Consider the following 27,130-nt stretch of genomic DNA (forward strand, 5'->3'; position numbering starts at 1 on the left):
TCTTGCAGTAACTAGAAAATATAAATTAGGTATTGATAATAATGATTAGCAACATCCCCAAGAGGTATTACTATGAAAATCTCAAAACACCATTCTTAGAAAAAACCTATTGATCAAAGTTGGCCGTATAAATGGATCTCTTGGAGAGGCCAAAGATATTGTACATCCCTTTGGATCTAAAACCACCAAAATCAAAAACATTTGTTACAATACCATTTGGTAAATATAATCATACAGTCATACAAGGAACTACAAGCATTAGATAATCATATATAATTAGTTGCATAAGATTTACACACTTCAAAATTTTGTAACAAAATGAGTAAACTTGATCCTTCTTGCTCCAATAGGAATTGCAACATTTATTATACAAGCCTTGAATATGCATACAACCCTGCATATTCCAATTACAAAAATAAGACAAATAATGACAACATTTCAAGAAGACATGAAAAATATACATTACATTCTCATGGATGAGATGAGATTCATTGGGCCAAAACTACTACTAAAAATTGATAGTAGGTTACATGAAGCAGTCGCCAAATAAAAAAATTCTATTCTTTTGTGGTATTTCTATAATTTTATATGATACCTTGCTCAAGAAACACTTGTTATAGATAAAATTGTCTATGAATCACACACAACAACAAGAAACATATTAAACAAATTTAATGCATATGATATTACTAACAATACTTAGACAAGAGGGTGACAATCCAATTCAAATATAATTTTGTCATACATTACAAAATATGTACAATGCAAAACCAACAAAATGTGATTGGAAGTTATCAATGACTCACACAAACAAGGAAATAACATCAATTGAATAAGAAGTGTTGGAGATTGTGGGAATTATGCTACAAGTGTGTGCTTGAGAGATATCTCAAAGATGTGTTGTCATTGATGTCAACATATTTCTTTGTGATCTGTGATAGTGATGTAGTGGAGTTCAGTATGTTGGTTTTCTCAGCATGATGATAATTAGAGTTTTCTGATTAAAGGGTTTTTAAAGGGATGTCTGTAGTTGATTCAATTCAATTTGTAGAGGTCTGCATGAATATTTGAGTGAGTTATGGATATTTGTGTTGTGGCTAGTTTTTCTGTTGTTCAGTGGTGACAGAGTGTCAGTATTTTGATCTGCATTGCTCCGCATTGTAATAGCTTGTTTTGCGGATTTGGAATTATGTTTGTGATGTTGATGTGTATCGTCAATTCAAGTGGTTCATGATTTGGAGGACCGCAAGTGATTTTCCCAGGATGACAGCCATTGTAGTTTATGTTCTTGAGGTCCGATATAGAGATGATGATGATTCTAGTAATTTGTCTTGGTGTGAATGTTGCGGTAGTAATTCATGATGCTTTTGGATGTTTTTGAATCGTGTGCCTTTTGTGTTGTTGTTTCACATTGATCGTTGTGCACGTAATTGATGATTTTCTCTGGTGTGTTAGTGTTCTTCATGTTTTTTGGCCAACATGATGATTGTAGCGTGTTGTGGATGTTCGATGCATAATTATTGGAGCTGTAGCATGTTTCAGGTGGTATATTTGGGTCCATGCTATGTATTAGCCAACATTTCTTGATCTGCATGTGATATTGTAGCATGTGTGGTTATATATTTGTAATTAGGTGGTGAGTGTTGAGCCGACCTTGATCATGATCTTCACAAGGTTGATGTCATGTATAAATAAATGTAATATCTTTGTAATTATGTGTATGTGTGGATGAGAATCAGAATGTGTGTGAGCGAATAATATATACATCTTTTAGAGGTAGAGAAGAAGTGTGAAGAAGGAAAATAAAGTTGTTATGTGCTTAATCAGAACTGTAACTAGGCATTAAGGAGATGCTATTCTATAGTTCATGATCTTCTGGATGTGATCCGAATCTGTTTGTAAGACAGTGAGTCTTCTCTGGGTTGTAGCCCTTTCTTGTTTTTGAGCAGTGAGCTCTAGGCAGTGTGCTTGAATGCATGTGCATTCTCCATTGTAATATCTTCTATACTTCTAATAGAGTATCATCATATTGTGGGTAGGTTCCCACCATGGTTTTTCCCTCGACCAGGTTTTCCACGTCAAAAATCTTGGTGTTATGTGTGCTCTTGATGTGTTGTTGATTTATGATTTCATGCTTAATTATCGGATCTGAGAATAAGTTTAAATTGTGTAAGTTTTGGAGACAACTGATTCACCCCCTCTCTCAGGTGTCTGCTCGGAATTAGAGCTATTTCATCAAGAAGATTGTCACCAATTGATACACTCATTTGCTACAAATGAGCTAGTAACATTAAACACAACCAAAAAATATCAAATCTACTAAATCTACTTGTTGCACTCAATCTTGTAGTAACTACAAAATATAAATTAGGTATTGATAATAATGAATAGCAACATCCCCAAGAGGTATTACCATGAAAATCTCAAAACATCATTCTTAGAAAAAACCTATGGATCAAAGTTGGTCATATAAATGGATCTCTTGGAGAGGCCAAAGATATTGTATATCCCCTTTGGATCTAAAACCACTAGAATCAATAATATATCTTACAATACCATTTGATAACTATAATAGTGCACCATGGGATGAAACAAGCCCATAAAATATACTATACAACTTATATATCAAGGCAACCATAGACAAATAGCACTATCCATGGCATGGGATATCACTATACGCAAATAAGAAGGACTAATACGAAATAAAGACACAATTGATATCAGTAAAGCTAAAAGACAAGGTGTCACATTTACAATAGTCTCTAGAGTCAAATCTATACAAGGCATTCACATAGAGCCCATGTTCTCTTTCTATTGCTTTTCTAAAATGAATAAGAATCCATACAACATTATTAAAGAAAGATGAAGATGAAGCTCGCTTATAATTGCTCTCACAATAGCAGGTTTAAGTATGTGCAATTAGTTGTACACTCTCTTAAAGCTATACACTTTTAATTATTCCCTTGTTTAATATAGAAAAAATAATAAAACTAATCAATTACAATATTTTATTTTATGCAAGTGAACAATTAATGATCAAGAAAAGAAAAAAAGAAAAAGTTTTACTTTCTTTCTCAAAAAATTTATTTTTTTCTTTAAAATTGTGTATCTAGTAAAATAGTTACTAAGTATGGATTTCTTGTCTAGCAAAAATGTGTTTCAATGCATTTTAATGCTAGGATTTTAAAAGAGGTGCTACAAAAAAGAGAAAGAGACACTCTTGTGTAACTTTGATTGATCCAAATTGGTTGCTAATTATTCAAAGGAATCTAATTGTTTTGAGACAACGAAGAAATTCAACAAAATTATGTATGTAATTATATTATACAATGATATGACATATAAATAATTTTTTTTATATACTTAATCATATAATGTTAAAATCTATTTATATTTTCCCTATACTTTTTTTTATATACTTAATTATGTAATATTAAAATTAATTTATATTTTTCCTATTGGCATATTCTTTCAACCTCTTACTCTAAATTAAATTTATTTAAATTAATATTACAAATATTTATGCACCAAATTCTCGAGATTTACAAGGAAAAATCCTGAGAGTTGAAGAACGTGCCTTGAATACAAACTATGTTCTCATTGGCCTCATTTTTCCATGATTAAACAATCTGTTCACACCTCCATCATGTAAAAATTCAAATTCTTACAATCATCACTAATTCTTTAACCATAAAGGAATGGAATGAAGAAAACATAAAGTTTGCATGCCCAAACAATGTTTTTCCAGAAAAATTGACTGTTATTTAGTTTTGTATGGACTTTACCTTGCATTTAATGATTTGAAATTGATTGGATATAATATAGGAAGGAATCACCTTCTAGATGCAATTGGTTTGGTATTTTTTTTATTAATTATTATGAAAGTTATGATCGTTCTAATGAATGCAACTTCTATATTTTTGGGTAACAATCATGTTGCAATGAATAGTATGGGTTTGTATGGATTTTATATGATCTAAAAGTGGTATGGTTGAATAGAGGATTGAATAACCTTTCTATTTTGACTAGTCTCATCCATTTTCATTGAGTTTTGAGTATTTTAGAGGCATTTTACTGAGATAGGATCTGAAAAACCCTTGGTGAATGAGCCTAATGCAGATTACCAGTCAAATTTAGGCCTTTTAAATACAAAAAAATCTACCTTAATTTGATATATGTTTTGTAAATCCCAAATGGGTATCCAAAAATGGTCTTGGATCCTATAGGTCGGGTCTGCATCAAAATTTATGATCAAAATGCATGGTTTGTTGCCTTGATTAGGCCTTGTAGCAGAATTAACAGTTAATATTTGAGCCTTGTGTTCCAAATTAACCATAGCCATAAATATAATATATTAAGATATGGCCAAATGGGTACTCAAAAATGTCTTTATCTCTATCTAAAGTCTGTACAAAAAGTTATGTTCCAAAAACTCCTTTTGGAGGGCTACTAGAAGAAAAAAATGATTGTGAGAGAAAACCACCTTGGGGTGTTTTGGGTATTGAGGAATTGGTGCTGTGTGAGTGTTTTGATATTGTAAATCCCTATACTACATCACTACACCTAATACAAATATTCCAAATTCTACATATGTCTCCACACATAGAATTCAACATGTTCATACAAGTTTTATTTCATTATATATTCATCATATGTCTATTTTTAATATGCATTTGTTTTGTATACCTAATCTCTATTTTTCATTTTTATAATTGAATATTTTGATTTTTATCAACGTATGTTCTCTCAATCATACCACATTCTTATTGTCATAATTATTCCTACTACTAAAATTCTTACATATACTACTATCATTGCTCCCCTCCATACCACTAATCTTGTGATTAACAATCTGATGCAAAATATAGGCAACCTTATATAATGCCTTACATCCCTATCCATGGCTGCATAACCCATGATTATGCAATAAGTTATCATCATGTTATAATTACCAAGCTTTATATCCTTATTAATTCTATCTTTTTTTAGCTTTGAGGTCCCATAGTTCAAAAATAATATTGGTAAAGGGTACCCCATATGCATGTCTTAGCCTTCACTACCCTATGTAGTGATTTTGAATTTGATGAAAAGCTACAAACTATGAAACTCTTTTTATAATCTCTTAAAAAATAAACCACTATTGTTTTTTCTCCTTGTCCAATCATTCAATGTATTTCTTTGAGCAACTTATTCAACTCTTTCTACAACAATTCTAAGTTAATATTTGAACCCAAGTAACCTTAGGACCTTAAAGAAAAATTTGTGATTTTACCTTCCAATACCAATATTTATTCTCTCAAATTCCACGTGCTCTCCCTAAATTTAATTTTAGATGATATTTTGTCCTTTTTTTTAACATTTTGGGACTCAAAATCTATAATGTCATTTTTGCTTGAGTCCCTTTCATTTTGTATTAATTATATATTTGACTCATTGTTGATAACTAATATGAGACATCCCAAATGGGTCCCTTACGTATCAAAAAGGTGTAAGAATACATAAAAAGTCTAAGTTTGGGTTATCTCTAGTTCTTCCTTAGTGTTCTATGTGCTTATCGACCTTTCAAATTTTTGGGGTTGTCTATACTTGCATACCTTTATTCTTGATCTTGATAACCCAAGTTATTAAATTTCATCTAATAATTGTTTTATCAAATATTAAAAGTTTCAAATCTCGGTGTTGTTTTCGAACTTGTCATCCCTGACATGTCTCACCCTACAAGTATGATTTTCCCTTTTCAGCCCCTTTTCTGACTTTTAGACTCTCACATATATCTTGCAATACCCATTCCCATTCATCTTCACTCTTTGAACTCTAATCCATTGCATTCAAAAAAAATTCCAAGTCTTGTGAGGTCTAACTTTTGGCCTTCCCTTATCTTAATTCTTGTTTCCACAAACTATGAAAGTTTGTAACTCCACAAATTTTTTTATAAACTATCAAGGTTGAAATTTTAGCCATCTCCTTAAATATTTACCAATTCATGCCCCATCTTGAATACATAATCCTAATATTCCAAAAGTCTTTTCTTTGTCAGAGTTCCTTTGTTGGGCTTCCCTTATCTTCAACATGTCTTTTCTTGATTCCGTAATTCTCCAATAGTTTGATATTTGACATGCAATATGATTTTTTTTACTTATAAAGAGTCCAAAGCTTGAATTTTTTAAGAATATTGATACATAGAGGAGTGTATAGTGTGTTGGTTATAGTTTCAAATAGGGACATTTCTCCCTTATAAGTTTGACATATGATGGTGGTGCAGTCATGGTTAGGAGGGACCTCAATGAGATCTATTTGGACCGTGCAGCAAGAGAAAATACCACAAAAGCAAGAAAAGATGATGGAGGAAATGCAAAACTGAATGAATTAGGTCATGAAAACTAATTACAATAACCGGTGACTTCTGAGCTACAAGATTCAGCTCACTAGCCTGATACATACATGCTCAATTACAGAATCGGTCAACTCTAGACCTCTAAATCTTAAGATATATCTTCTATATTCTTTGGAATGAATTATGATATTTAATTACATTGATTTATATGGTCTAGAGAGATCCGTGTTGGCCCAAGAGGGATCAAATGTTAAGGAATAAGATCAAACATGTAAAACCACTAGGGCAGCCTCCGCCAAAGAGAATCCTCCAGAAAATCCAAAGGATGAAGTGTGGATCAAAGGGAAGGTTGGCCACATTCCAAGGAACATTGGAATCAACAAACTGGGGCTCTGCAAGCTACGAAAAGGATCCACAAGATTCTCCAATAGCAAACAGGTCCAAGCGGATTTCGTGTTCTAAGCCAGAAAATTGTCTCGAAATCCAGAAGTGATAACTTGCCAAAAAATTATCCAAATGTCCCGCAGCTCAGGAATAAGGAAGATAATCATGTTCACAAGAAAAATCTATCTTTGCAAGATCCAATGAGAAAATGAAAGAAAATACATGAAGAAATATTGAAACTACAAAACAGAAAACAAACTAAAAAGAAATGTTTTGGTTGATGCAGGATTGCCAGGAACCAGGGATGCTCTTGCATTAGATATTTGAGGTTTTTGAAAAAAAAGAGAGCCCCTCAATTTTTTGGGGTCAGAGGAAAACCAAGGCGGTCCACCTCTACCTAAGAAATCCAAGATGAATCTTCAACTAGTTTGTCCTTCCATTTCACAAGATACACCATGTACTGGTTGCTCCGGGTGCTATGCCCAATCCTACTATCCAAAATATCTTCAATCTGATCTGATTCCTTCTGAGGCAACTGTTTCTCCAAGTCTATAATATTGTCTTCACTGAATTTTGATTCATGATATTGATGTAGATCTTTAATGTTGAATATAGGTAAAATACTCAAATTATCTGGTAGTTTTACTTCATATGCATTTCCAGAACTAAATTTCCTCAAGATCTTGCAAGGTCCAAACTTCCTCATCTGCAACTTGTTATATGTTCCAACTGGGAATCTTTCTTTTCTTAGATACACCATCACTTCATCACCAACTTCAAATTCCTTATGTCTTCTCTTCTCATCTGCTTTCTTCTTATACTTGTTGGTCATATCCTCCAATTGTTTCTTAACCTGAATATGTAAGGCCTTCATATGATCTGCAAATTCTTCTACCTCTGCACTTCTCCTATCATAATTATTGGTATCCCTCAATTTTGATATACCTCTAGGGTGTGATCCAGTAACAATGTCAAAAGGTCTTCTTCTGGTACTCTTGTTCACTGAATTGTTGTAGGAAAACTCTTCTTGTGCAAGGATAAAATCACAACTTCTAGTTTTCTCTCCAACTAAGCATCTCAATAAATTTCACATACTTTTATTTACTACCTTTGTCTATCCATCGGTTTGTGGATGAAAAGTAGAACTAAACTTCAAATCTATCTTCATCTTCTTCCAAAGTGTCCTCCAAAAATAACCAGCAAACTTAGTATCTATCTGAAACTATGCTCTTAAGTAATCCATGTAATCTCACTACGTCCTTGAAAAATAAGTCAACTACATGCACTGTGTCTAATGTTTTATTACAAGGTATGAAATGAGCCATCTTCTAGAATCTATCCACCACCACAAATATAGAGTCAATCCCTCTCTATGTCTTAGGTAATCTAAGTATGACATCCATGCTTATGTCTTCCCAAGGTCTCTTTGGTACTTTCAAAGGCTTATACAATCCCACATTCTGGCTACTACCTTTTTCAACTTGATAAACTCTACATCTCTTCATAAATTTCTTGATGTCCTTATGAATCTGAGGCCAAAAGTAATGTTCAGTGACCAATGTCATTGTTTTGTCAACACCAAAGTATCCAGCTAATCCTCCACTATGCTTCTCCTTTATCAAATTCTCCCTCATAGAACTCTTAGGTATACACAACTAAACTCCTCTGAATAACATCCCATCCTAAATGAAATAATCTAACTGCTAACTTCTACCTACCATAACCGGTTCTCTACATGCTTTCCAAGGTTCTGCAAAATCTGGGTCATCATCATACAAGGTCTTCAATTCTTCAAATCTTAATATTGTCACTCTCATCTCTGTTAGCAAATTTCTCCTTCTACTCAAGGCATCAACAACCTTGTTTGACTTCCCACTCCTATGCTTCAACATAAAGGTGTAACTACGCAAAAATTCTACCCATCTCATATGTCTTTGATTCAACTTACTCTGACTGTCAAATACTCTAAGGCTTGATGATTAGTATACAACACATATTCCTTAGGAAATAGGTAATGTCTCCACTTCTTCAAGTCTTGAACTATGACATAAAATTCCTTATCATACACTGAATATCTCCTTCTTGCATCATTCAAATTTTCACTGAAATAAGCTACTTATGTTCCTTCCTCACTTAACAGGGCTCCAATTGCTTTCCCACTTGCATCACAGTCCACTTAAAATATTTTGTTGAATTCCAGTAAAGCTAATACAAGTTATTTAGTCACATTCAGCTTCAAAAATTCAAAAATATTATTTGCTTTGATTGTCCACTTGAATTCTTTCCTATCTCCTCTCATTGTCTCAGTCATAGGGTTACAAACCAAACTAAAATTTCTAATAAAATTCTTGTAGAAACTAGACAATCCATGAAATGATCTTACCTCTCCAATGCTTTCCAATGTAGGCCACTCAGCAATTTCTTTTACTTTCTTAGGGTTCATCTTTGGTCCATCCACAAATATCACAAATACCAAATAGACTAACTCTTCCTTCATGAAAGTAAACTTCTTTAGATTTATCAACAACTTCTCTTCTTTCAACCTCTATAGAACTTGTCTTAAATGCAACAAATGCTCCTCTTTTGTCTTACTAAAAATAAGAATATTGTCCAAATATACAATAACAAACTTATCTAAGAATTTATTCAATACCTCATTCATCAATCTCATGAAAGTACTTGGTTCATTAGTCAACCCAAAAGGCATCACCAACCATTCATACAATCCCTCATTTATCTTGAATGTTGTCTTCCACTCATCTCCTTCTCTGATTTTGATCTGATGGTATCCACTATTCAAGTCTCTCTTGGTGTAGTATTTGGCTCCACTCAAACAATCCATTATTTCGTCCGTCCTAGGTAAAGGAAACTAGTACTTCACAATAATCTTGTTTATTTCTTGAGAATCAGTACACATCCTCCATTCTCCATTCTTCTTAGGTGCTAACACTACTGGTACTGCACAAAGACTCAAAATTTCTCGGATCAAACCCTTCTTCAACAATTCATGCATAGTTTGTTTATTCAATTCTTCATTCTCTGTCGGTGTCATTTGGTGTGCAACTTTGTTAGGCAAACTAGCTCTAGGAATCGGGTCCATGCAATTACTAATACTCCTCACAGGTGGTAATCCATCAGGTACATTATCTGAAATGATACATCCTCATACTCTGTCAGCAACTCTTTTATCTCCTTCGGTTTTTCTTCATAATGCTCTGAATTCTCAGTCTTCTTAGAAACTAAGGCAAAACACACATTCTCATGTCTCATTCCATCTGATAATTTCCTTCCATCCACCAAACAGATTCTAGCATTCGAACTGACTTCACTCTTCAGAGGCTCCTCCAAGGGTAACAAAGTTTGTTTCAACCCATTTTCTACAATAGTGTATATGTTCTTTCTTCCATCATGTATTGTCTGCCTATCAAACAGCCATGTTCTACCCAACAAAAGGTGACAAATATCCATAGGCATAATATCACACAAAATTTCATCATGATAATTCCCAACTTTTAATTTTACCAAGAATTTCTTACTTACTAACAACTTATGATCATCCCGAATCCATGCTATCTGATAAGGCTTAGGGTGTTTCAATCTTTCCAACTTCAATTTATTCACCATCTCTTCTGAAACAATATTATCTAAACTACCACTATCAATAACTACTTTACAACACTTACTGGATACCTTACATCTGGTCTTGACCAAATTTATCCTCTGCAAGGGCTCTTCATCCTCTCCGGTATGACATAGATCTCTCCTCATCATCAACAGTTCTCCATCTTCTGGTTTGTTAGCTGATCCAGTGGGGCTTTCTTCTACCAATGTTGTTCTTCCAATTTTCTCTATCTTCTTACATTCAAAAGAACGATGTCCTTCTCCTCCACACTTAAAGCAAGTTCCTCTAAACACTCTCTTATCTTGTCTTCTGTCATCTTTTCCAAAACCCTCATTCTGGTAACCATTAGGTTCTCTTCTCCGGTAAAAATTTCTATCATTCTTCCTATATGAACTACCATCTTTGCTTACTTCCTTGTCCTTGTTCTGATCTATACAGGTTCCTCTTCCTCTGGAATATCCTCTTCCTTTGGTATATCCTCTTCCTCCTTGAAATCTTCCTTTGAAAAACCTTCCACCTCTACCTCTCTGTCTCTACTCATGTCTTTTGTTCAACTTCTCTTCCACTTTCAGGGCATATTGATAAGCTTCTTCAACACTCTGTAACTTGATCAAATTGATTTCATCTTGTATAGACATCTGCAGTCCATTCAAATATCTTGCAACTTGTTCAACCTCATCATCGACATGTCCAGATATGATATTCAACTTGTAGAATGCTTCGATATACTCCAAACTTGATTCATTCTGCTTCAAGTTTTGCAACTTCCAGAACAGATTTACTTGGTAGTCAACTTGCATAGACTTTTATTTTAACTTGGCAACCATTCACTCCCATGATTTGATCTTCTCTTTACCTCTTCTTTGTCTGTCAACCTGCAAATGTTCCAACCAAAGAGATGCATGACCTTTCAACTGGGTACAGGCATATTTCACTTTCCTTTCTTCCATGGTGTTCTCAAATTCAAAGTACTACTCCATCTCAAAGATCCAGTCCATTAATTCATCTGAATCCAACTTTTCATCATACTTCGGTCGGGTAAAATGTGTTTTAGTGTTCACCCTACTCAAAACCCTCAAGAACCTCTCTTCATTTGGATCAACTGCCGGTGGGTTTTCTACTTGTTTTGCCAGTGCTTCTTCTTCTTCATCTTTGCTCACATCTTCAATATGTCAGCCTCTTCTCTAAGCTATCTCAACGACTTCTAATCAGTCTGCAATTCCTCTCAACATTTCCATCACAATAGGGTTTGCATTCCAATGTGCTCCACCATTCCTATTTCCTCTTCGCGCCATCTTCATGCCAGTCCACTACAGCTACAGGTTGGATCCATAGTCCGCCACCCAACAACAAAATCTTCAGGACAACGTAATCTCCCGAATGAAATCTCGTTCTCATACCACTTGGTGCAGTCACGGTTAGGAGGGACTTCAATGAGATCTATTTGGACCATGTAGCAAGAGAAAACACAATGAAAGAAAGAAAAGATGATGGAGGCAATGCAAAACTGAATGAATTAGATCATAAAAATTGATTACAATAACTGGTAACTTTTGAACTACAATATTCAGCTCATTGGCCTTATACATACATGCTCAATTACAAAATTAGTCAACTCTGGACCTCTAAATCTTAGGATATATCTTCTATATTCTCTAGAATGAATTATTATGTTTAATTACATTGATTTATATGATCTAGAGAGATCCACGTTGGCCCAAAAGAGATCAAATGTCGAGGAACAAGATCAAACGTGTAAAACCACCAGGGTGGCCTCCGCCAAAGAGAATCCTCCAAAAAATAAAAAGGATAAAGTGCGGATCAAAGGGAAGGTCAGCCACACACCAAGGAAAATTGGAATCAATGAACTAGGGCTCCAAAAGCTATGCAAAGGATCTGCATGATTCGCCAATAGCAAACAGGTCCAAGCGGCTTTGATGTTCTAAGCCAGAAAACAGTCTCGAAATCCGGAAGTGATAACTTGCCAAAAAATGATCCAAACGTCTCGTGGCTTAGGAATAAGGAAGATAATCACGTTAAAAAGCAAATTCCATCTCCGCAAGATCCGGTGAGAAAATGCAAGAAAATGCAGAAAGAAATGTTGAAACTGCAAAACAGAAAACAAACTGAAAAGAAATATTTTTGGTTGATGCAGGATTGCCAAGAATCAGGGATGCTCCTACATCATATGGTAGGTTTGATAATTGTATATGGTGAGTGTCCTTACATCTATCCTTAAGGTGTGAGAGTATAATTCCCTAACTCAACCAAAGCCACAATAAAGTAAATGTGGAATAAATTAAAGTTGTAGATGCTAAAGAAAGATCGTTGATTATAAATGAGCATTAAATTTTAATATTTATTCAAACATTACAAGAGCCAAATGAAAATGGCACGAGTCTCTTTTCCACCCATTTCACCTACTTTCCATTACTATAGGCCCTCCTAGCTGCCTACAATAATTATTTTAGTTTTATTAGCATTTCGGACAACCATTTTAGAGGGATTACAGTCATGCCAATGATTTTTATATTGCTATGACTAGGATTTATGCCTTATAACTATTACAGAATATTGTTGGGTCATTTTAGAAATGAGGTTGTTGGTATGGCAATCTCCAAACATCCAAGGGTTGCAAGTATGATGCAAGGAAATTACCTGAATGTTATTTTAGTTTGTTGAGTGGATTACAAGTCTTTGAAATCAAAGTAGATAATTATCATAAGCAATTTTGTAACAGAGTCTCATTTGAATTATGTATATCTCCAAGAGGGTTTCTTAGTCGCAACTAGGGAGCCTCAATTTTTATATTTAGTAGCACAAATATAATGTTGATTTAGATACATGTAATAACACTTTAAAAATTTTATAACTAGATGTTTTCTCCCCATTGAATTCTTACAACCAGAACTATAATTATCACCAAAATAACAACTAGCACTTACTATCATTACAAATCACTTGATGGATAATTCCTCAAAAGAATCGCTACATATAGTCATACAAGGAACTACAAGCACTAGATAATCATATATCATTAGTTTCATAAGAAACACACTTCAAAATTTTGTAACAAAATGAGTAAACTTGGTCCTTCTTGCTCCAATAGGAATTGCAACATTTAATATACAAGCCTTGAATATGCATGCAACCCTGCATATTCCAATTACAAAAATATGACAAATAATGACAATATTTTAAGAAGACATGAAAAATATACAATACATTCTCATTGATGAGATGAGATTCATTGGGCCAAAACTACTATTAAAAATTGATAGTAGGTTACGTGAAGCAGTCACCAAATAAAAAAAAATTCTTCGATGGTATTTCTATAATTTTATATGATACCTTGCTCAAGAAACACCTATTATGAATAAAATTGTCTATGAATCACACACAACAACAAGAAACATATTAAACAAATTTAATGCATATATTATATTACTAACAATACTTAGACAAGAGAGTGACAATCCAATTCAAATATAATTTTGTCATACATTACAAAATATGTACAATGCAAAACCAACAAAATGTGATTGGAAGTTATCAATGACTCACACAAACAAGGAAATAACATAAATTGAATAAGAAGTGTTGGAGATTGTGGGAAGTATGCTACAAATATGTGCTTGAGATATATCTCAAAGATGTGTTGTCTGTTAGGACCCGGAGGCAACTGAGAGGGGAGGGTGAATTAGTTGTCTATTAATTTCAACCCAAATATAACTTAATCAAACTTGATGCATAATACCGGTAAACCAAACTTAATGTCAGTTGACAGTTTAACAGTTAATAATAGTACCGGTAAAGTTTAATGCATGAAACAAAAAGACAAATAACATCCACAACACATAACACAGATATTTGTATGTGGAAACCCTATAAGGGGAAAAACCATGGTGGGAAACCTTACCCACAATCAGATGATACTACTGCACATAGTATGTGTGTACAAATGGGGTCTGCACATGCAGAAAGACCAACTGCCTAGAACTCACTGCTCAATCACGAGATGGGAGTCACACATACTACAATTGGATGGTTAAATCCAATGATAATGTAGTGCTCAAAATAGCATCTTCATATGCTGGATTCAGTACTAGTTAAGCTCAGATTGTCATCTTCATACCTTCCTTGAACTTTCAAATGATGTATGCATGATTAGCTCTTCTTATATTCGCATATACCTTATTACAATCCTTTTCTACTTCCTCTACATAATCTCACAAATGAGATCTTACATATATACCAAAATCTAAGACCAAATGTGTAGGTCGGCTCACTAAGGATATTACAATTAAATCAATTACAAATGAATCAATATGTGATGCATCATGTCGGCTCAATGCATTTACAATAATAACCAATCAATAATTATCTCCATAACGTGTCGTGCTGATCTGGAATAGATAACGCTTGCCGATCCATAACCTAGACCAATTTGTCGGTAACAGAAAATATGCAAACTTGATTAGACCAATACCCAAATCACCAAAACCAAGTGTCCAAACCATGTCTTCGACATAACCAAGTAATCTCCAGATGATAACAAGTCATCCTCTGTGCCACTGAACAATATAACCTGTTGGTGAACCAAATACTGTTGATTGTGCATAAGTCACCAAACATGCCGGTGAACATAACCAAAGATCTCCAGTGCTGATAAGTGTTGACAAGTGTTGACATCAATGACAAAACCAATGCAAAACATCCATAATACAAACATTGTCGTTGATGTCAACATATTTCTTTGTGATATGTGATAGTGATGCAGTGGAGTTCAGTATTTTGGTTTTCTCAGCATGATGATAATCAGAGTTTGTTGATTAAAGGGTTTTTAGAAAGATGTATGTAGCTGATTCAATTCAATTTACAGAGGTATACATGAAGATTTGAGTGAGTTATGGATATTTGTGTTGTGGCTGGTTTTTTTGTTGTTCAATGGTGACAGAGTGTCAGTATTTTGATCTGCATTGCTCCGCATTGTAATATCTTGGTCTGTAGATTTTGAATTATGTTTGTGATGTTGATGTGTATCGTAAATTCAAGTATTTCATGATTTGGAGGTCCGCAAGTGATTTTCCTAGGATGATAGCCATTGCAGTTTATGTTCTTGAGATACGATATAGAGATAATGATGATTCTAGTAATTTGTCTTGGTGTGGATGTTGCGGTAGTAATTCATGATGCTTGTGGATTTTTGTAAATTGTGTTCCTTTTGTGTTGTTGGTTTGCATTGATCGTTGTGCGCGTAATTGATGATTTTCTCCGGTGTGTTAGTGTTCTTCATGTTTTTTGACCGGCCCAATGCTTGTAGCGTGTTGTGGATGCTCGATGCATAATTCTTGGAGGTGTAGCATGTTTGAGGTGGTATAATTGGGTCCATGCTATGTCTTAGCCAACATTTCTTGATTTGCATGTGATATTGTAGCGTGTGTGGTTATATTTTTGTAATTAGGTGGTGAGTGTTGAGTCGACCTTGATAATCTTCACAAGGTTGGTGTCATGTATAAATAAATATAATATCTTTGTAATAATGTGTATATGTGGATGAGAATCAAAATGTGTGTGAGCGAATAATATATACATCTTTCGGAGGTAGAGAAGAAGTGTGAAGAAGGAAAAGAAAGTTGTTATGTGCTTAATCGAAACTGTAACAAGGCATTAAGGAGATGTTATTCTATAGTTCATGATCTTCTAGATGTGATCCAAATCTATTTGTAAGACAGTGAGTCTTCCCTGGGTTGTAGCTCTTTCTTGTTTTTGAGTAGTGAGCTCTAGGCAGTGTGCATTCTCCATTGTAATATCTTCTATACTTCTAATAGAGTATCATCATATTGTGGGTAGGTTCCCACCGTGGTTTTTCCCTTGACCAGGTTTTCCATGTCAAAAATCTTGGTGTTATGTGTGCTCTTGATGTGTTGTTGATTTATGATTTCATGCTTAATTATCGGATCTGAGAATAAGTTTAAATTGTGTAAGTTTTTGAGACAACCGATTTACCCCCCGCTCTTAGGTGTCTGCTCAGAATTAGAGCTATTTCATCAAGAAGATTGTGACCAATTGATACACTCATTTGCTACAAATGAGCTAGTAACATTAAACACAACCAAAAAATATCAAACCTACTAAATCTACTTGTTGCACTCAATCTTGCAGTAACTAGAAAATATAAATTAGGTATTGATAATAATGATTAGCAACATCCCCAAGGGGTATTACTATGAAAATCTCAAAACATCATTCTTAGAAAAAACCTATGGATCAAAATTGGTCATATAAATGGATCTCTTGGAGACGCCAAAGATATTGTATATCCCCTTTGGATCTAAAACCACTAGAATCAACAATATATCTTACAATACCATTTGATAACTATAATAGTGCACCATGGGATGAAACAAACCCATAAAATATACCATACAACCTATATATCTAGGCAACCATAGACAAATAGCACTATCCATGGCATGGGCTATCACTATACACAAATAAGGACTAACACTAAATAAAGCCACATTTGATATTCATAAAGCTAAAAGACAAGGTCTCACATTTACAACAGTCTCTAGAGTCAAATCTGTAGAAGGCATTTGCATAGAGCCCATGTTCTCTTTCTATTGCTATTCCAAAATGAATAAGAATCCATACAACATTATTAAAGAAAGAAGAAGAAGAAGCTTGCTTATAATTGCTCTCACAATAGCAGGTTTAAGTATGTGCAATTAGTTGTGCACTCTCTTAAAGTTATACACTTTTAGTTATTCCCTTGTTTAATATAGAGAAAATAATAAAACTAATCAATTACAACATTTTATTTTATGCAAGTGAACAATTAATGATCAAGAAAAGAAAAAAAGATTAAACAATCTGTTCACACCTCCATCATGTAAAAATTGAAATTCTTACAATCATCACTAATTATTTAACTATGTTGTCCTTTTCATGATTGCAGGTAATGCAGTAACATGTAATTTTGTAAAACTATTATCCTCGATTGCCTCTCTTTTTCATAATTGCACTCATTAATTCACACCCCTTCTGGATGTTAAATTTATATTCTGGATCTCATTCTTAAAAATCTGAGTAGAGGAGATCAAGAAGAAGAAGGTGGTATTATCAATGGCTGCATGTAAATATTGCACCTACAAATGTCTGTGTATTCATTCATCTTCGGCTTTGGGTTCTCATGTAGCTTCATTTTACAAGGTCATGGTAGGGGACTTCTCCTCTTAATTGGTGAGTGAAAATATTATATTAATGTCTTCCTCTTCTTTTCAATTGTAACTCAATAGTTTTGCAAACAAATCTTAGAGATATAGAAATCCCAAATTGTAACCAAGGTCAATCCCAATTGGTTTGCTTCCCCATTTGTAAAACCTTCAACAATTGTTGTTCAGTGGTGACAGAGTGTCATTATTTTGATCTGCATTGCTCCGCATTGTAATATCTTATTCTGCGGATATGGAATTATGTTTGTGATGTTGATGTGTATTCTCAATTCAAGTGGTTCATGATTTGGAGGTCCGCAAGTGATTTTCCGAGGATAACAGCCATTGCAGTTTATGTTCTTGAGATTCGATATAGAGATAATGACGATTCTAGTAATTTGTCTTGGTGTGGATGTTGTGGTAGTAATTCATGATGCTTGTGGATTTTTTTGAATTGTGTGCATGTTGTGTTGTTGGTTCATATTGATCGTTGTGCGCGTAATTGATGATTTTCTCTGGTGTGTTATTGTTCTTCATGTTTTTTGGCCGGCCCAATACTTGTGGTGTGTTGTGGACGTTCAATGCATAATTCTTGGAGGTGTAGCATGTTTGAGGTGGTAGAATTGGGTCCATGCTATGTCTTAGCCAACATTTCTTGATTTGCATGTGATATTGTAGTGTGTGTGGTTATATTTTTGTAATTAGGTGGTGAGTGTTGAGCCGACCTTGATGATCTTGACAAGGTTGATGTCATGTATAAATAAATGTAATATCTTTGTAATTGTGTGTATGTGTGGATGAGAATCAAAATGTGTGTGAGTGAATAATATATACATCTTTCAGAGGTAGAGAAGAAGTGTGAAGAAGGAAAAGAAAGTTGTCATGTGCTTAATCAAAACTGTAACCAAGCATTAAGGAGATGCTATTCTATAGTTCATGATCTTCCGGATGTGATCCGAATCTGCTTGTAAGACATTGAGTCTTCCCTAGGTTGTAGTCCTTTCTTGTTTTTGAGCAATGAGCTCTAGGCAGTGTGCTTGAATGCATGTGCATTCTCCATTGTAATATCTTGTGTACTTCTAATAGAGTATCATCATATTGTGGGTAGGTTCCCACCATGGTTTTTCCCTTGACTAGGTTTTCCACATCAAAAATCTTGGTGTTATGTGTGCTCTTGATGTGTTGTTGATTTATGATTTCATGCTTAATTATCGGATCTGAGAATAAGTTTAAATTGTGTAAGTTTTTGAGACAACCAATTCACCCCCCCTCTCAGGTGTCTGCTCGGAATTAGAGCTATTTCATCAAGAAGATTGTGACCAATTGATACACTCATTTGCTACAAATGAGCTAGTAACATTAAACACAACCAAAAAATATCAAAAATGTGTTGCAATGCATTTTAACGCTGGGATTTTAAAAGAGGTGCTACAAAAAAGAGAAAGAGACACTCTTGTGTAACTTTGATTGATCCAAATCAGTTGCTAATTATTCAAAGGAATCTAATTGTTTTGAGACAGCGAAGAAATTCAACAAAATTATGTATGTAATTATATTATACAATGACATTTGTCTCAATAAATTTTTTTAAATACTTAATCATATAATGTTAAAATTCATTTATATTTTCCCTATATTTTTTTTATATACTTAATTATGTAATATTAAAATTATATTTTTTCTATAATTTTGTATTGGCATATTCTTTCAACCTCTTAGGAGTGTGCAAGTGTAGATTTTTTTTATATTATACAATTTTATCAAAAACATCTTAATCTAAATTAAATTTATTTAAATTAATATTACAAATATTTATGCACCAAATTCTCGAGATTTACTTCGAAAAATCCTGAGAGTTAAAGAATGTGCCTTGAATACAAACTATGTTCTCATTGGCCTCATTTTTCCATGATTAAACAATCTGTTCACACCTCCATTGAAATTCTTACAATCATCACTAATTCTTTAACCATGTCTTGTCCTTTTCATGATTGCAGGTAATGCACGAACATGATTAAATATCCTCGATTGCCTCTCTTTTTCATAATTGCACTCATTAATTCACACCCCTTTTGGATGTTAAATTTACATTCTGGATCTGATTGAGTTTACAGGTTCCAAATTTTGAAATCTGAGTAGAGGAGATCAAGAAGAAGAAGAAGGAGGTGGTATTATCAATGGATGCATGTAAATATTGCACCTACAAATGTATGTGTATTCATTCATCTTTGCCTTTGGCTTCTCATGTACCTTCATTTTACAAGGTCATGGTAGGGGACTTCTCCTCTCAATTGGTGAGTCAAAATCTTTCATTAATGTCTTCTTCTTCTTTTCACTTGTAATTCAATAGAGTTTTGCAAACAAATCTTAGAGATACAGAAATCCCAAATAGAAAACATGCTGTGTTTTTTTTCAAGGTGATTAAGTCTTGTATTAATGTCTTCCTGTTCTTTACACTTTTTAACTCAGTAATTTTGCAACCAGGATATAAATTCTTCTAGGTTTGCAAATCTTTATTTAGGGTGATTACGAGTTTTAGAGTTAATATTTATAAGTAAAAATTATTTTTTTCAAAAACTGGTTGCATTTATGTTTGTAAGGTATAGTCTTTTTCATCTTTCCTGCATTAATGGCGAGGCAATAGACAAGTTCAACCATTGATTGGATTGCAGTTATGTCTGCATCCATCCCAAGGTTTCACTTACTGCAAACACAGAGATTGTATTTTCCAAACACATTTAACAGAAATAGTTGGTGAACACGATCATGGAGATGTTTACAAAGAAAAAGCAAAATATTTGATAATTAGTGATTTATGCTATTTTTCTGTTATGTGCAAAGAATATTTCCTTTTGGGTGGTTCTGTTTAGGATTGAATTAAATTTTGCAGGAAATCCCTGGCGAGTTTGCAGGCGGAATGAATTGTAAAACTGCGATTCTGATGGGGCCAAGTTGTAATTTGTGGCATGTAAATGTAAAATTCGGCTCTACTGGTGCTGCTGCTTTTACAGATGGATGGCAAGCTTTTGTTTCTGACAATCGTATAAGAGCAACAGACATTCTTGTTTTCAGGCATGCCAGGGATATAGATTTTGTTGTGCAAGTCTTTGGTGCAATTCCACGTGAAAATGAACATGATCATCCTCAACAAGAAATTTGCAGTCAAAACAAGGAAATTGAAATTGTCTTAGTAGATTCTTCCACTTCCACGTCGTCTGCACTTCCAAACGTTGAATCTCCCTCATTTATGAGGGATAATTCAGGTAAGAAGAAAGTTCAAAGATTTTGCAAAACTGAAAGATTGTAAGTCATTTTGTTTTCTGAAAATATACTCATGTGTCTCCTCCATGCAGTTGTCAACCCTGGGAAAAGTACAGAAGCAATGTTTTCATTGACCTTAACCAAGAGTGCAACATCCCAAAATTTTCACCTCGTAAGATTTTTTGTTTCTATCATTTGAATTGAGGTTAGTGCAGTGCAGTGCAGTTTAGGATAAAATGAAGTCAAGTGATTTTTTATGTTACAGACCATTCCACGTGATTTTGGAGAGCGGTGGTTACCAAAAAAGAGAGTAGAAGCAAGATTTGTGCATCACAAGAATCCTGGAGAATGGCGGCATATGGTGGGAGTGTTTAATAAAGGAAAGACATATGGAGTAAGATGGAAAGAATTTGCCATCGATAATAAGCTGCGTAAAGGAGACAAATGTGTTTTTAAGTTGATAAACGCAGTCAACTACATTTTCATGGTCTATGTTAACACACAGGATTTGTAATTAGTTTGTGTTAGATTTGTAATAACTTTTGCTTTAAATAGAAACATCAGAACAGATGTATATTCCTGACTAGTAATTAGATCTATGTTAGCTTTTCTAGAGCAGTCAAAGTTCCACCAAAAGATTACTTAAGACTCGATAACAATAGTTACCTCTGTTGCCTGCAATTTTGTAAAACTGTTGTAATCAAAATTAAATATGTACTTCAACTTTTTATTAAACAAATGAATGATACTTAGTAGCTGCATGCAATTCCTATGCTGTTTTAGATAGTTTTTGCAGTCCAAAACAATTGTTTGATGTTGCATAATGGAAATAACCACTTTATATGTTATTTTTATATTTAAACATCATGGAAATAAAGTTAAATTATAATTGGAATAATGATATTAAGTGAATTCAATTTTTACAATATCAATGCAAGGCAAGTTAGAAAGAAATTGTGTTTATCTTCACCTTCATTAGTACGAAATCCACTCACCAGAAAGAGTTTTTGGGTTTGTCCAACAACTACTTTCACTATGTAGGTCATGAGGATATTTTAGCAATATTAATCTTGATTTGGATGATGTATTCTTAGTTTATCAAATTATATGTCTCAACTCCACAGTTTTGTCATTTTTTATTGATCCACATTTCATGAGTAGTAGTTCACAAGAACTATCTCTCACTAGTATGAATGGTCCACTTAACACTAATTGCATCTATCTGACGCTTATAGGGGTGAAGCAATGAAACTTACCAAGACGTCACCCATTTTGGTACCACTCTAACTCTAACACACTTAAGCATGGAATTTTCCCCAAGATAAAGCCCACTTAATTGGCTATCCCATTTGCAAAACCTTCAAGTGTTGTCCCTTTGAAGAATTCATTGTAAAGCTCCCCTACTCATTCATTTACATTTAGGTGACATGTTTTGTAGCATATCAAATTATATATATTTTTAATCAAGACTCAACTATGTAATTTTGAGTCAATCTTTATCAACTCATATTTAATGAGTAGTGGTTCACAAGGGTGAAATATTGGAACTTCTTGGGAGGTCACTAATCCTTGTATTACATCAACTAAAATATACTTAACCTTGGAGTTTCTCCCAAGGTCAATCCCAATTGGTTTGCTTCCCCATTTGTAAAACCTTCAACAATTGTTGTTCCTCAATATGGCTCATGCATTATAAAGCTCCCTATCTTATTCATTACATGTTTAGTGGTAATTTTTGTAGTATATGAAATTATATAACATAATCTCAAAATTCAACTATCTACATAATATCAAGTCGATATTTATTGACCCATATTTCATGCTCGTAGTTTCCTAGAAGAGACCATATTTAATAAACATGAATGGTCCTCTTAGAGATCAATGCATCTAAATGATGATCAAAAGAGTGGGGCATCAAGATTCATGGGATATCATCCATCCCAATACTACTATGACTATAGTGTACTTAACCATGGAGTTTTCCCAAGACCAAAACCGCATAGCATGTTACCCTATATGCAAAAAATTTAGTAGGTGTTGTGCCTTATAAAAAATTCATTGTATATCTCCCTAACTCATTGATTTACATTTAGGTTGTGTTTTTCATAGTGTATGATAAAATTATATGGTCTTTTAGTTTGATTCAATTACATATTTTTTAGTCAAACTTTATTGGCTCATATTTTATGAGGGGGGGTTTATAAGAACTCAAATTTAATCATGAACATGAATGGTCCTCTTGGCTCATATTTCATGAGTAAGAGTTCATAAGAACCCATCTTTCATGAGCATGAATGGTCCACTTAGCTCTTGTTACATCAAGATGATGTGCATAGGGGTGAAGCGTTGGTGCTTCTTAAGATGTCATCCATCTTGATACTATCAATAATAAAATCATTTTCACAAGAGAAGAATGTAATAGGAAATAAATTGTACATACTTGATAATAATAAGCCACTTCAAGGGTGAAAGCCGAGTCAAATTATTCAACAAAAACATAAATCACAATATGATTAAAATAAACTAACCATTAGCTCATATATTAAAATGCATAGATATTTTAAATAAAGATATCTAAAAGATGTTGAGAGATATCAATATTGAGATTTCTATACTAAGTTATCTATGTATTTAAGATATCCATAATAGTTTAAGTATACATATTATTAGATGTTACTTAACCATTTTTTAAGTTGTTATGAATAAATATATATTAAAATTTGTATAATTGAGGGTGTTCCTTTAATTAGCTTAGATTAATATAAGAAAAACTCTTCTTTACAATATCTATGTAAATATTATTTTTGTTAATGTGAATCTAAACTACTACATATACGCATTAATGTACTCCCCAATTTATAGTATCCAAAGTATTGACAATTGGCAAACAATAATGTGTGATGCTACTTTTCATGGTTATTGGCATTGTCACAACCCTCCTTTATCACTTTTTGATTTGATACAATTCTATTATATTTTTTGTTACTATTTTTTCTATTTTAAAACGTATTTTTTGGAAAAAAATGTTACTTTGGATATTTTATATTTTTATCCAAAACCATACATACATACATACACATACACATACACATACACATACACATACACATACACATACACATACACATACACATACACATACACATACACATACACATACACATACACATACACATACATATATATATATATATACTATGCTAAGTTTTTTTTAAATGCTATTCCATGTGAAATTACCATGTATTGTTTTTGTTTCCTATCATTCCTTTTGTGTTTCACATTGTATAATTAAATTTTTATTTTTTTTAAATTATATTAAAAAGAATCAAAATGGTAAGTTTTAAGAACGATGATGAAGAATGAATTTGATATTGTAATAAAATGTGTTTGTTTGAGGATTAGAAAATAATATTCTTTGTTTGTAATTCACTCAACTTTGTTGTGGGTCATTTCCATGTTGCATGGACTTTTCTTATATGGTCCGCCTATCTAATTTGGGAAATCATAAACTTTCACTTTTGGATTTACTAAATTCTTTTATGTTGATCATAAAGGACTATTGATATTTTTAAAATAAATTGAATAGGTGACTAGATCAAGTAGGTCATGTTCTCCTAGGTTAACTCCTTTATTAGATTGATTTTTGTATTCATTAAAATGAGAAAAGATGACACTCTTTAGAATGAAAATTCTCTAGAATGATGATGCATGATTAAATCTCCCTTAGTGCCCTAAAACAAAAGATTCACAAAACTCTCTACTATAATGCTTAGAAGATCTATAAATTATTATTGACTGATAATTAATGCACATTGATTTCTTTAAATACCCCCAAATAGAATCAAATAAAATGAAACATGTAGCATGCCAACTCAAGGTAAGAATAAAATGGGCAGGAGTTGGCCAATTTTGAAATTCCAAATTTAAAGGGTGACCAATTCCATGTGTTGTGAGAGAAATATTATGTCACAAGATAGACTTGGGATGATAAATTTCCAAATATGGTGTGGGGAATGAATGCATTGGGGGATGCAATAAATGCCAAATGTGAGACAATATGAATAGAAACAAATAAGATAACGGTGAGAAAAGGCTGAATTTTTGAAGATATATGAAGGTGCTAATAAGTGAAGGATTGGAAATAAGTCCAAGCTCACACAAGATTATGCCATTGATTTATATGCAATCATTTTAATAAATTATATGAAAATGGACCCAAAACCTAAATGGGACTTGGTGTAGGTATGAAAATTTTATCATTACATTTTGCTCTATCTTTGAGGTACGTGTATATATAAGCATGAGAATATATTTGAAATTAAATGAACAGACACAAGCACACCCATAAATTCAATTTAAAGACATAATAGGACACCAGGGTATATGTAAAGTAATAGGCTCAACTAAAAATATCATGTGTGTTCATTATTTAATATGTATATTATGTTAGACAGCTCAAATAACCAAAGGACAACTAAGAGGGGGGGAGGGGGGGGGGGGGGGGGGGGGGCAATCAATTGTCAACAGATTACAAAATTTTAAGCATTCAAATCCTAATTACCAGAACACATAAACCTAATGATCAACCAAGTCGGATTAGGCTAAAAACAATGTAAGCCAATCATTAAATCTCTCTAGTAACGCATCGAGATCATCCACCAACACATTACATTAACCGGTCCATAACCTAGATAACGCCGGACCCAAAATAGGTCGTCATAAACCAAATACAACACCACCGATCAATGGGAACATGAACAAGATAACCAACAACATCCCAAAATCCATCTAGAAGTCGCACCAACACCACTTATCAGTGCATCAAAATATCTTCAACAAAGCTCTACCGATAAAACTCTTACCAATAACCAAAAGGCTTACTAGAACAAATGATAGTATCTGAGTCATCAAATCCTGAACCAACTAATTGTGATACCCATATGAATAGAATGAATAACATATCCAAATCAATTCCACAAACCAAAGCATATCAAAGCATACCGGATCAATATCATAATCCAACCACTCTACCAGAACCAACCGAAAATCGGTAAACAACCAAAATAGCTAGTGTTGCCATCAATGACAAAACATCAATGCAACACATAATCAATTCCTCCAAATTTCCAACAATCTCCCCCTTTGGCATTGATGTCAACACTAGATGTGAAAAACATCCAAGTGCCAAGAAATGCCAAACAAGTCTCCCCCTATGGAAGACAACCGACAATCTCCCACAAAATGATATAGCAATGAAGATCTGAACCAAAATCCCCTAATGAATATATCTCTCCCTTATGTTTTTCACAAGAATAACTCAGCCCCCTTTGACATCAATGCCAAGGATCTGACATAAATATCAAAGAAAAATCATAAATCCTCTGATTCTTACAACTAACTACTCCTCCTGAGTAGTAGCACCACCACATCAATCCAGAATGAGTAATAGCTCTGATAATGCATACCAGACTAATGCCAATCAGCATCACTTAGGTCTCTACCGGAGGGGCAGAAACCCCCAATCTATCTCTGAAGTACTCAAATGATTCTTTAGGCAAAGGTTTAGTGAAGATGTCTGCAATCTTCTCTTTAGTATTCACATAAACCAGTATGACTTCATTTGCTTCCACCTTCTCCTTCAAAAATTTCTACTTGATAGATATGTGCTTTGTCTTAGAATAAAATACCAGATTCTTTGATATATCAATAGCAACAGAGTTATCACAGTGAATAGCTACCGGTTCATTACAATCCACCTTGACATTTGTGCTCTCCACAATTCTTTGCAATATTTTTTTATAACATCTATATGCTTTGATTTCATTAGAATAACCAATAAATATTCCTTCATCACATCTGGGATCAAACTTTCCAATGGAATCATCTCTTTTGATATAGCATTTACTACCAAAGATTCTGAAATACTTAACTGTCGGTGTATGACCAAACCATAACTCATAAGGTGTCTTACTGGTGTCTTCTTTGATATGAGCTCTATTGAATGTGTATACCATCATGCTTACAACTTCTCTCCAGTAGACATGAGGTAGATTATCTTCCATCATCATAGTTCTAGCTACATCCAAGATAGTTTTCTTCTTCCTTTCCACAACTCCATTTTGTTGACATGTCTAGGGTGCAGACAACTGTCTCATTATCCCATTCTTCTCACAATAGTTGTTAAATTCATCAGATGTGAATTCTCCACCCTAATCTGACCTTAATCATTTAATCTTCAATCATGTATCTATCTCAACTTTAGCTTTAAAGTTTTTAAACTTCTCAAATGCTTCAGATTTCTCCCTTAGAAAA

The 27,130-nt window shown here is 33.5% G+C and overlaps 1 protein-coding gene across 1 annotated transcript; it reads left to right on the plus strand.

The window, feature by feature from the left end:
* The first annotated feature begins 20,474 nt into the window (after nucleotides 1–20,474).
* LOC131863907 (B3 domain-containing protein REM9-like) lies at nucleotides 20,475–21,332 on the plus strand. The gene is made up of 3 exons (XM_059215140.1): nucleotides 20,475–20,820; nucleotides 20,911–20,990; nucleotides 21,084–21,332. The coding sequence occupies exons 1-3, from the start codon at nucleotides 20,475–20,477 to the stop codon at nucleotides 21,330–21,332; spliced, it is 675 nt and encodes a 224-aa protein (XP_059071123.1).
* The last annotated feature ends 5,798 nt before the right edge of the window (nucleotides 21,333–27,130 follow it).

This window comes from Cryptomeria japonica, chromosome 2, assembly GCF_030272615.1.
Source record: "Cryptomeria japonica chromosome 2, Sugi_1.0, whole genome shotgun sequence".
NCBI lineage: Eukaryota > Viridiplantae > Streptophyta > Pinopsida > Cupressales > Cupressaceae > Cryptomeria > Cryptomeria japonica.